Source organism: Bufo bufo, chromosome 3 (assembly GCF_905171765.1).
Source record: "Bufo bufo chromosome 3, aBufBuf1.1, whole genome shotgun sequence".
Taxonomy (NCBI): Eukaryota; Metazoa; Chordata; class Amphibia; order Anura; family Bufonidae; genus Bufo; species Bufo bufo.
Genome location: NC_053391.1, coordinates 355,669,930 through 355,683,094, shown reverse-complemented (window position 1 = coordinate 355,683,094; position 13,165 = coordinate 355,669,930). Strand labels below are relative to the sequence as shown.

The window sequence follows — 13,165 nt, the reverse complement described above, 5'->3', positions numbered from 1 at the left end:
GTCTGGGAGGAGATCCCTCAGGAGACAGTCCGCCACCTCATCGGGAGCATGCACAGGTGTTGTAGGGAGGTCATACAGGCACGGAGGCCACACACACTACTGAGCCTCATTTTGACTTGTTTTAAGGACATTACATCAAAGTTGGATAAGCCTGTAGTGTGTTTTTCCACTTTAATTTTGAGTGTGACTCCAAATCCAGACCTCCATGGGTTAAAAAAAAAATTTGATTTCCATTTTTTTTTTGTGTGATTTTGTTGTCAGCACATTCAACTATGTAAAGAACAAAGTATTTCAGAAGAATATTTAATTAATTCAGATCTAGGATGTGTTATTTTTGTGTTCCCTTTATTTTTTTGAGCAATAAATATATATATATATATATTTTTTTTTTTTTTTTTTTTATTTAAAGATAAATTACAAGATTGATGAACACTACAAAATGGTTGCCTTTAGCAGTTGTCTAAGTGTTTGTGCCAGGAGAAGACCTAGATAACTACGACAAGAGGAAATCTCAGGGACTTGCATTGCAAACTATTTTTAGGGTGCAGTGTTCTTTAAGTAGGGCATGAGCTCAAAAGAATGACTTTAAAGGTAGAAGGGTTTTCATAAAAGTTGTTAGTTTTCGAAATAAATTACTTACTTCAGATTCTTTTATGCTGTTTGATGAGTAGTTTAATCCAATTCCAATACCTATAAAGGATAATCCAATAAAAAAGAAAAATGGTAAAATTATACTGGCAGAGAGAAGAGGCTGCCAGGCTGGAATTCTCTGCTGAGTGAATGCTGTGTTGTCAGGTCTCTGAGATGGAAGAGGTTCATGTTTATTTGCAAAGTTCCTGGATGGTGGCTTCATCCTTCTTCACAGATTTCTTAAGGAAAACATAGAACAGAAGATAATACATGAGATTAGATTACCCAATAAGTAGGGGTTACAGTTTGTGAGCTTTCTGGTTGGCCACTTTCTGGTTACTGTTGACCAATGTGTATGTAGGATGACTAACGCACTTGCTAATATATAGGCTTTGTTGATGTGCTTTGCAGTTTCTATATTTCATAAGTTAGGTCCCTTGTTGTCAGTCTTTTGTGCTTTCCACATGGTGGCCCTGCCCATAAGATGGCCACTGATGGAGGATCATGTGACCAAGCCTATCACATGATCCTCCATTAGCGTCCATCTTATGGGCAACACCTACATGTAGGCAACACAGAAAATGTTGCCCAACCATGGGACATATCTAATGAAATATGGCAAGCAGCACAGAATAACAAGAAAGGCTATATTAGTAGGTGCCATATAGTCATCCTACATACACATTGGTCAACAGTAGCCAGCAAGTGTCCAAGCCAATGTTGGTAGATTCGGATTTGTTCTGCTTTGGATGAATCTGAATCTTTTTGCTGTTTTGAGTAAACATTGTAAGTTCTCGATTGTCGTATCTTCCCTATACTGTATTAACCTCACTGCGGCTAAATGAAGATGGCCGCAAGTAATCCAAGACTATGCAAGTCTCGCACATGCACCATTACTGTACGTAGCTGCGCATGCCAAACTGTATTACAGATTGAATCCGAACCCAGATTCATTATGGATTGTGGCTCAATCAATAAATCTGGGTTCAGATTAGTTCTACAATACAGTTCGGCATGCACTGCTACTTACAGTAAGAGCGCATGTGCATGACATGCATAGTCTCGCCTTACTGGCTGCCATGTTTATTCGGCTGCAGTGGAGCCAATACACTATAAAGGAAGGTATGGTGATCAGGAAATCAGCGTTTAGTCAAAGCTTAAAAAAAGTCAGATTCATCCAAAGCAGGATGAATCTGAATCTATTAACACTATTCCAAACCTATAGCCAAAAAAATGGGATGGGATGCAAAAAATACAAGGAAAGAAGTTTACTTTCAATCCATTAACTTTTACTTCCAGTGCATGCCCAGTCAACAGTGCTGTACAGCAGCTGTAGAGAGGAGAGCCCATCTGCCCTACGGCGCATGTGCAGTTAAGCATTGAAGCCAGGGGCTGTAAATCACTATTTACTGGGCATGCGCTGCAAGTGAAAGCGAGAGGAGCCTGAGCCGGATCTTGCGAGAACAGGAGATGACGTTCCCTGGCCTGGAGAACAATCAATCAAGCTGCAGGGGAAGGGGTGCAGGCTGGCAAAGCCTGAGTTGCAGAATGTTTGCGCCATCCTCATTGACTTCAACAAGTTAATTTACGTATGGCGAAAACCATAAAATGCATTTTTTTGCAGATTTACTCAAAATAATCAAGAGTTACTTCTGTATCACTATAACCAGATGAAAAAGGCACGGTGGGCAGTTTCAAACATTTAAATGCAATGTCAGGTTTCTTTAAAGGTGACAGCTTACCTATCGGGCTCCTGGTCAACTGCACACATGATGTATCCGACTGATGCCAAGAATGGTAGTGGATACAATTATGTGAAAATCAGGTAAATGTATGCAAATGTATAGCTCAGACAAACTCCCATTATAAGACCTCATGCACGGCCGGGTCCGTAATATACAGGCACCGGCCGCGTGCACACCGTATCACGGAGGCGGATCCATTCACTTGAATGGCTCTACAATCCGGAAGGAACAGAACGGAGGCACAGAACCCCACAGAAGCACTACAAAGTGCTTCCTTGGGGTTTCCGTCTGTGCCCATGCAGCGCAAAAAAAATAGAACATGTTCTATTTTTTGCGGTGCGGACGGATCATGGACCTATTCAAGTTGAGTCTGGATCCATCTATGGCAACCGCACGGATTGTGGTGCTTGTGCATTCGGGACCACAAATTATAGTCCCCAATGTACAGAACAGCCGGCACAAGATGTATGGCCCATCTATGCTTTAACTGTTCCTTAAGCCACTATGCATTTGAAACATTACAAGGATGCACAGTCAGAAAAATGCAAGAAATACCCATTGGCCAACAGTCTGACAATATCTAGCCAGTACTGGCCATTTTGCATCCATTTCCCGGCTGTCTGACCATTTTCAACAGCCTAGAAAAATGGCTGAATTTCATTGGCAATTTTTTTGGACTCTCCTTTTAAATTATCTAGAAACCAAGTACCAATCACAAGCATTCCATTTTTAGTGGTCATCAGGTGCACTTCTGTCTAAACGACCATTACAAATGGGCCTATTGACTTCCATGGGGTCTGTCTCGCCTAAAACAGCCAAAAATAGGATACGTCCTATTCTTTTTAATGGCCGTTTTTCACGGCTCATTAAAAAAAAATGGCTGTATGAATAGACCTATACGCTTCAATGGTTCTAAAAAAGGCCATGTGACCAGCCATCACAAGGCTGTTTTTCACCATCTTGTGAATGTAGCCTTACTAATCCCATAGATTGCATGTTTAGACAGCTTGTCTCTCTAGCAACACATTTCTCACAACGGTTCGCGCTAGGTGATAAATGTGGTGCCCAGCAAGATATTTTTGTCAAACTTTAAACATAAATGTGCACAATGTCACATCTTAAAGCAACCCACCTTTTTAAGAAAACTGGATAAACTAACAGCACCCCCTTTTTCATCTTTTAAGCTGCAGATCCTACAATTTCCAGGATTCTCTTCTGCCATCCAGGATGGCCATACCACTTTTCAGACTATCTGATGCATACTGTGCATCTTCTAGTCTAAGACACCTCCTACTGCACTAGGATTGGCCAGCGTTTTTCTTCTTAGATGGCAGAAGAAAAGCCTAGGAAGATCAGTCCACTTGTAATGGTCGTGGTTTGTGCCTACAAACCTAGTATTTGGGGTAGAACCCATTTGGTCCACTACTCCCTATCCAGTAGTCCTCTGGATGACTGACAACTGCAACCAGCAAGACCAACAATGGCCTCGGCAGCACCGACCCCTCACTTTGGAAATATATTTTACTGTAATCAAAATAAAATGTAATAAAAGTACAGGGGCTCACACTAGGACGTGATGGATAATGGGAGTTCAGTGCCTTACTGGGTCACCCAGTCCCAGTAGAAGAAAGTTACAAAGAGATATGAAAACTAGGTATGCACTCCTATTTCTGCATGCAGGACTCACATTTATTATTACAAAAATTATATAAAACAAATATTGTTGTTTATTAAAAATATATACACTTCCAAAAAAATATATATATATAAATAAAAAGAAAATATTAGAGATGCAGGATTCCACTATAGATTTTAATACATGACTATGAATAATTGCATCATTCTGTAAAAAAATTGGTACTATAATTAATTGATTCTATAAAATATCATACAGCTTATAATTACTTAATTCATACAAATCATCCAGAACAATGCTCTAAAACGTCACCCATGGTATACTGACATACAATAATTATCCATTACAATAAGTATCCTGTGTATATTAAATCAAATCATTGTACAGTCCCATAATTCATATTCAGTTTATATCCTTAATTCCAATCCACATATAAATAATAAATGTTGATGTTCAGATCGCTGTTAATTGATAAGGAGCATGTGTATATGGAGAGATTTCAATATCGCACGTATTCTCCAAAGAATATAGAAATCGCAATTAGTTCAAAAATATGCGGTTATAGTTAGTCCATAATTACCACTTGACAGTTTTTAGTAGTCAAAGTAATAACTCTGCAATATTCAATGAGAGACTGACTGGCTTTCATCAGTAATCAGGCGTTTGTGTCTTGACTGGTTCAAGACTCTCCGTGATACTTAGGCCTCCTGCACACGACCGTATGGCTTTTTCAGTATTTTGCAATCCATTTTTAACGGATCCGTTCAGTTTTTTTATTTCCGTTCCTTTCTGCCGTTCCGTTTTGCCGTTTGGTTTCAGTATGTGATCCGTTTTTTTGCGAATCGCAAAACGGAAACTGAAGCATACAATAATGTTTAAACAGTAAGTACATAAACAAAATTGGGCTGGGTATAAAATTTTCAATAGCTGGTTCCGCAAAAACTGAACGGATACGGAAGACATACGGATGCACTCCATATCAGTTCAGTTTTTTGTTTTTTTTACAGCCCCATTGACTTGAATGGAGCCACAGAACATGATTTGCGGGCAATAATAGGACATGCTCTATCTTTGAACGGAAAAATGGAAATACGGAAACAGAACGCATACGGAGTACATTCCTTTTTTTGCTGACCCATTGAAATTAATGGTTCCGTATACGAAATGTAAACGAAAAAAAAAAAAAAAAGTGCTGGGAGGAAAATAGCTGTCCTTCAAGACCATACCCTTCACTGTGTCACAATATAAATTGTGTAGCACTAGCTGCTTCTTCAGTGGCTTAACAAATATAGCGATACCATCCTTTTATAGTCTTCATTGTTTTGTGAAGTAATTAAAAAGGTGGACTGGATTAGCCCGCAATTTCATATAAGGCTATTGTTTATATTATATTATTTCTTTCACTGCAATATTTTTATATCTCCTTCTTACATATGTACAGCTTCCTTATTCATCTATACATTCAAATAATTATGTTTAGTGCAAAATAGTATATTTATTCTAGTCCTGCAGTTCCTGTGCGGTTTCTATGCGTTTTGATTTAATGCATTTTATTTAGAAATATTATAGTTTATTACAGGTATTGGTTCACATTTAGAAAACCAGGACAAAATCAATCCAAAAAAAAAAAGAGAAATATATATATATATATATATATATATATATATATATATATATATTTCTCTTTTTTTTTTGGATTGATTTTGTCCTGGTTTTCTAAATGTGAACCAATACCTGTAATAAACTATAATGCAAATATTTCTAAATAAAACGCATTAAAATGAAAAAACGCATAGAAACCGCAGGACTTGGAAAAAAAAATTAAAGATAAATTATGTTTAATGCAAAATAATTGAATGTATAGATGAATAAGGAAGCTGTATATATGTAAGAAGGAGATATAAAAATATTGCAGTGAAAGAAATATAAAAACAAAATCCTTATATGAAATTGATCCATACACAGGTTTTTCCACAACCCAATTGCGGGCTAATCCAGTCCAGCTTTATAATTACTTCGCAAAACAATGAAGACTATAAAAGGATGGCATCACTATATTTGTTAGATAAGCCACTGAAGGAGCTAGTGCTCCGAAACGCGTCTGGTGATTACACAAAATCTATATCTACGGTATATCTATATATACACACACACACACACACCCCTAAAGAATTATTAGGAACACCATACTAATACGGTTTTGGACCCCCTTTTGCCTTCAGAACTGCCTTAATTCTACGTGGCATTGATTCAACAAGGTGCTGATAGCATTCTTTAGAAATGTTGGCCCATATTGATAGGATAGCATCTTGCAGTTGGAGATTTGAGGGATGCACATCCAGGGCACGAAGCTCCCGTTCCACCACATGCCAAAGATGCTCTATTGGGTTGAGATCTGGTGACTGTGGGGGCCATTTTAGTACAGTGAACTCATTGTCATGTTCAAGAAACCAATTTGAAATGATTCGAGCTTTGTGACTTGGTGCATTATCCTGCTGGAAGTAGCCATCAGAGGATGGATACATGTTCTCATTCTGTTTACGCCAAATTCGGACTCTACCATTCGAATGTCTCAACAGAAATCGAGACTCATCAGACCAGGCAACATTTTTCCAGTCTTCAACAGTCCAATTTTGGTGAGCTCATGCAAATTGTAGCCTCTTTTTACTATTTGTAGTGGAGATGAGTGGTACCCGGTGGGGTCTTCTGCTGTTGTAGCCCATCCGCCTCAAGGTTGTGAGTGTTGTGGCTTCACAAATGCTTTGCTGCATACCTCGGTTGTAAAGAGTGGTTATTTCAGTCAACGTTGCTCTTCTATCAGCTTGAATCAGTCGGCCCATTCTCCTCTGACCTCTAGCATCCACAAGGCATTTTTGCCCACAGGACTGCCGCATACTGGATGTTTTTCCCTTTTCACACCATTCTTTGTAAACCCTAGAAATGGTTGTGCGGGAAAATCCCAGTAACTGAGCAGATTGTGAAATACTCAGACCGGCCCGTCTGGCACCAACAACTATGCCACGCTCAAAATTGCTTAAAGCACCTTTCTTTCCCATTCTGACATTTAGTTTGGAGTTCAGGAGATTGTCTTGACCAGGACCACACCCCTAAATGCATTGAAGCAACTGCCATGTGATTGGTTGACTAGATAATTGTATTAAATGAGAAATAGAACAGGTGTTCCTAATAATTCGGTGAGTGTAGGTTAGTGTCTATTTTGAAGTGAACTCGCCGCTGCTGGTTTCTCCGAGTTGGAGGAGGTGGTGCGCTATAGCTAGATACAAACTTAGGGCTCATGCACACGACCGTTGTTTTGCGGTACGTTTTTCACTGATCAGTTGTTCCGCATCTGAGTTTTTTTTCCTCTGATTTAAGTCCTCTTCCGTTCCATTATTCTACCATACATATCCGTATGGTTTCCGTATGCGATCCATTTTTTGCAGATTGGAAACTGAAACAGTAACTTATTAAATCACCAAACACATGAGCAATATGGGCTGGGCATAGCATTTCTACAGTATAGATCAGCAAAATACAGATGAAATATGGATGTGTTCCATATTTTTTGTGGACCCATTGACGTGAATGGGGCCTCGGACTGTGATTTGCGAACAATAATAGGACATGCACTACTTTTTTGCGGAACGGAAATACGGAAACAGAATGCACACGGAGTACCTTCCGTTGTTTTTGTGGACCCATTCAAGTGAATGGTTCCGCATACGGTCCGCCAAAAAAATGGAACGGAAGCGGAAAGAAAATGCGTTCGTGTGCATGAGCCCTAACTGTTGGAGAGAAATAGGAGGAAATTCGCAACATACAAGTTCACTGCAATAGGAACCTCCGCAAAGAGAAAGTCTCATTGAATATCGCAGCGTTATTACCTTGAGTTCTAAAAACTGTCAAGTGGTAATTATGGACCAACTATAACTGCATATTTTTGAACTAATAATGGACTAATTGTGATTATATATTATTTGGAGAATACGTGTGATATTGAAATATATCTCCATATATACATGCTCCTTATCAATTAATAGTGATCTGAACATCAACACTTATTTACTAGCAGAAGGACCCGGCTTCGCACGGGTATATTTCATCTATTTCTTTTTATGTTTCCGGGTGTCGTAAAAAGATAAGTTTCCCTCATAACAGTGACCTCCACAGTGCCCGCCCCTTTAACAGTGACCCTTTAACCCCTTAAGGACCCAGACATTTTTCACCTTAAGGATCAGGCCATTTTTTGCAAATCTGACCAGTGTCACTATGTGGTGATAACTTTAAAACGCTTTTACTTATCCAGGCCATACTGAGACGGTTTTCTCGTCACGTATTGTACTTCATGACAGTGGTGAAATTGAGTCAAAAATAATTTTTATTTATAAAAAAAAAAAAAAAAAAAAAATCCAAATTTCAATTGCTCTACTTTTATAATAGTAATACCTCCAAAAACAGTTATTACTTTACATTCCCCATATGTCTACTACATGTTTGGATCATTTTGTGAATGCCATTTTATTTTTTGGGGACGTTACAAGGCTTAGAAGCAAATCTTGAAATCCTTCCGAAAATTTCTAAAACCCACTTTTTCAGGACCAGTTCAGGTCTGCAGTCACTTTGTGAGGCTTACATGATAGAACCACCCAAAAATGACCCCATTTTACAAACTACACCCCTCAAGGTATTCAAAACTGATTTTACAAACTTTGTTAACCCTTTAGGTGTTCCACAAGAATTAATGGAAAATAAGGATGAAATTTCAGAATTTCACTTTTTGGGCAGATTTTCCATTTTAATACATTTTTTCCAAGGGTTAACAGCCAAACAAAACTCAATTTATGGCCCTGATTCTGTGGATTACAGAAACACCCCATATGTGGTCGTAAACTGCTGTACGGGCACACGGCATTGCGCAGAAGAAAAGGAACGCCATACGGTTTTTGGAAGGCAGATTTTGCTGGACTTTTTTTTTTTTTTTTTTTTTTTTATTTGCTTTATTAGTACCACCAGTAAGCAAGAAAAGTACAGACTTTTGAAACACAGTTCAGATACAGTCGGTGTTACATAATTTTCAGGTTTTCATAAACAAAAACATTCCCATAAAACCCCCATTCCCCCCCCCCCCCCCGAATCATCATGACGATAATCACCATTGCCATAGTCGAATTCGCACATTAATTAGAAATTACTCTATATTGTGCCATGTACCTTTCACTCTACACAGTTGATTGCTCAAGAGATAGCACCCCTAACGTGCCCTTGAGTGCCTCCAAACTATACCATTCTGTAAATTTGAACGTTTGCATTAGGTTTTTTATTTCACCCTGGGTAAAACTGTTTGTAATAAAGATCCTCCACCTCTTGAAAAACCATTTGGTCTTTTTATCTTTGTTTAGCTCTGCCTCAGCTTTATCTAGGTACATAAAACGCATCATCTGCGACATGACCTCATGTATCTGGGGCACCTCTGCCTTCAGCCAATTTTGCAGTAAACAACGCAATGATACCAGTAGGGCCGTATCCACTGCAGCCTGGGGGGGGGGGGGGGGAATATTATCTCCATAGACATGAAAGAAGAATCTCAGGTTTCTGAGTCAAGGTGCATCCCAGTGTAGACTTGATCCAGCATCTGACACTCCCAAAATCGTTGAACCTGTGGGCATATCCAAACACAATGAACCAGATCTGCCTTATCTAACCCACATTTCGGACAAGCAGTCAGAAAAGCCATATTGTTGATTCTTTTGGGAAAGGTAAATGCATAAATGGCCGCGTGCAAACCCTAACCCATCCCTGTAGGATCTGTTCAGCATCAACTGCGACATGAAGCTCCTTTTCCCACCTCTTGAAAAGGGCCTGCGCAGAGGTTTTATTGTTTGAGTCGCGTAACACTTGGTAGATGTGAGAAATGGAAAGTCTGGAGTTTCCACCTCCCAGCGAGAAAACCAAAGAATTCCCTAAACACTCCTCGGTGACATTACATAATCTCTCCCTACAAAACAGGTGGACTTGCTGGAACGGAAGAGCGTGTGAACCCCCCAACCATACTTCTGACTGAACTCTTTAAAAGGTTAGATATCTTTCATCAGGGATATGAAGGAGATCAAGCAAAGTCTTGATACCCTTAGCCCTCCAGACCTTGAACATCTTATTTGTACTCCCCTGTGGGAATTCTGGATGTTGCCATAACCCCAGGAATGACTTTTTTGCCAGCTTACGCGCCTCCTTCCACGCCACAATCGTGTCACGTATAATAGCAGAGCGTTTCAAACCTGGTGTTAGGAACTGTCTTCTCGTATGAAGCAAGTTAACCAATGGCCATGGATGGGACAAGTGAGTTTCTAGGTCGAAGTTGGAGAAGTGGCTAGTCCCCTGTATCCAGTCCAGGCAGTGTCTGAAAAGGCACGCTAGGTTATACATTCTAATATTTGGTATATTTAGACCACCCTTATCTCTTGGTAACATCAGCTTTGCCAATGCAATGCCAGGCTTTTTACCTGACCATAAAAATCTAGTAAAGACCAAATGAAGGCCCCGGATGTCCACATGCTTAAGGAGTAATGGAATCGCCTGCAGGGGGTATAGCAATTTGGGAAAACATAGCATTTTCAGAATATGACTTCTACCCGTTAAGGACAGTGGGAGATTTTGCCACCTATTAAGATCGGCAGCAATAGCTTTAAATAGGGGCGGGTAATTTAGATTATAAAGGGATGATGAGGATTTTCCCATCTTTATTCCCAAGTAAGTAATGTGAGAATTACTCACCATTATGTTGCTACATGACCCCGGAAGCAATTCTTTCAACTTCAGGGATGTTAATGGCAATATCACGGACTTATCCAGGTTTATTTTAAAACCCGAGACTGGACAAAAGGAGTCTAGGAGTTGTAAGACTTTCTCAAGGTCTTCAACTGGGTCCGCCATGAACAGTAGGATGTCATCTGCGAATAAAGAAGTATAGATTTCTTTATGTCCCACTTTTATTCCCCTGAAGACGTCTCCGCCCTCAAGAATGCGGGCCAATGGTTCAAGTGCCAGGTTAAACAGCAGTGGGGAAAGCGGACACCCCCGACGTGTTCCTCTGCAAAGTAGAAAAGGGGCTGATAAAAAACCTGGAATGGCTATGCGGGCACTGGGGGCAGTGTACAAAGCTGTTATGAAAGTTCTAATTGGGCCACCAAAGTGCATTCTACTCAATACTTTATCTAGCCAATCCCAGCGAACGTTATCAAACGCCTTCTCCGCGTCAATTGCCATCAGGGACGGCGGCGGAGAAGAGCTGAGGTTTCCCTGCACTGCATCCAACACTGTCAGATCTTTCCTAATGTTAGAGACCGCTGACCTGCCTTTAATGAACCCTGACTGAGGCCACGAAACCAGAACTGGCATAACAAGTGAGAGTCTGTCAGCCATGATCTTCGCTCCTACCTTGAGGTCTACGTTGATCAGCGATGTTGGGTGATACGAGTCGGGGTTTGGGAATTAGTTTAATGTAAGCTAGGTTGTCTTTTGCAGATAACGGATTGCCTGCCAGAATGCCATTAAAAACGGTCGCCAGAGGGGTTTTAAGGTCCTCACCTAACATCTTAAAAAAAAATTCTCCTGTGTACCCGTCTGGGCCAGGGGCTTTATGTAGGTGCAGGCCTTTAATCGCTAAAAATACCTCATCCTCAGATATCGGGGAGTTTAGTGAATCCAGCTGGGTAACAGAGAGGGATGGTAGCGCCACACATTTAGACAAAGTACGACAGGGTAGTCTTAAGTCCCGGATCTTTATATAACTCTTTATAATAATCTCCTAAGAGAGGCGATTTTGCCAGGATTGTCATGTATAACCCCTCTGTTATCTGTCAATTTCGAGATGCGGGATTGTCGCCTGGAATTTTTGACAAGGTTGGCCAGCATCCTTCCCGATTTATTACCACCTCTAAAGAATTTATCATCAATTCCAGCCATGTCACATCTCATCTTCCCCTCGTACCACAATTCATAGTTCCCTTTAGCCAGTTGCCAGGCCTTCTTGGTATTTTCATTTGGGGAGGCCTGATAAGTGGTAAAAGCAGTACGAAGGGAGAAGCTGAGATCTTGCAGTTGTAGTGTGATCTTTTTGAGACCCCTCACATAAGCCATTATCCTCCCTCTAAGGACAGCTTTGGCAGTATACCAAAACAGCGAGGGTTTAGATAGACTAGATACATTGTCTCCTCTGTACTCTAGATACCAGCCTCGAACAATATCTCTAAAATTGTCGTCATTATATAGATAAGAAGGGAACCTCCAAAGAATATCCTGGCCTTTAGGCTGTTTTAAAAAAAACTACAGAGATTGGAGTGTGATCCGAGATCACCATGTGATGGATTTTTGGCTCCACTATCCTAGGTTTCAAGGTTTCCGACACTAGGAAATAGTCTATCCTGGACCATGAGTCATGTGGGGGGGGGAATAGAAGGTAAAATCTCTGCCATCTGGATTCGCATATCTCCAGGTGTCAAGTAGGGCAGTATCACGTAGAAAGGGTTCTAACATCTTATCACGCACTAGAGTCGCCTCAGCACGAAGGTTTGACTTTTTCCTGTCTTCCACAGTGTTGACTACAGTGTTTAGGTCCCCCCCCAACAATTCGCTTCGTGACAGAGTCCCTATTAATTTTAATGGCCAGATCAGCAAAAAATTGCTTATTGTCTCCATTAGGTCCATAGACGTTGTAGATCATTATTTCCTCCGACCCAATTTTGATGTGTAAAACACAACAACGACCCTGATGGTCAGATTCAGTCCCCAGTACGTCACAAGCCAGATTCCTGTGAAGGAGAAACAATACTCCAGCTTTGCGATTCACTGCGGAGGAACCAACCACCATCCCCACACATTGCTTCTTCATTCTGCAGAAGTCGCTTTCCTGCAAGTGGGTTTCTTGCAACATTGCCATGTCGGTCCCTAAATGTTTTAACAGTCGCAATATCTTATTGCGTTTTTGGGGTGACCGCAACCCTTTAACATTCCATGACACTATTTTCATATTGTATAAAAGAGGTGTTACAGGTTTCCATGGCAATTATCGACACATGATTCAGTACTACTTCCCTTTCCCCTCCTCCCCCATCCCCCCCTTAAAACTGTCAAACAATAACAAACAACATTTATGGAG

The 13,165-nt window shown here is 40.4% G+C and overlaps 1 protein-coding gene across 1 annotated transcript in view; it reads right to left on the bottom strand.

The window, feature by feature from the left end:
* LOC120993420 (cell cycle control protein 50B-like) overlaps window positions 1–13,165 on the bottom strand; it is a 69,972-nt gene that overhangs the window by 34,198 nt on the left and 22,609 nt on the right. The window contains exon 2 of the mRNA XM_040421927.1: window positions 641–869. Coding sequence (XP_040277861.1) covers window positions 641–853 — 213 coding nt within the window. The 5' untranslated portion in view covers window positions 854–869. The remainder of the gene's footprint in view (window positions 1–640; window positions 870–13,165) is intronic.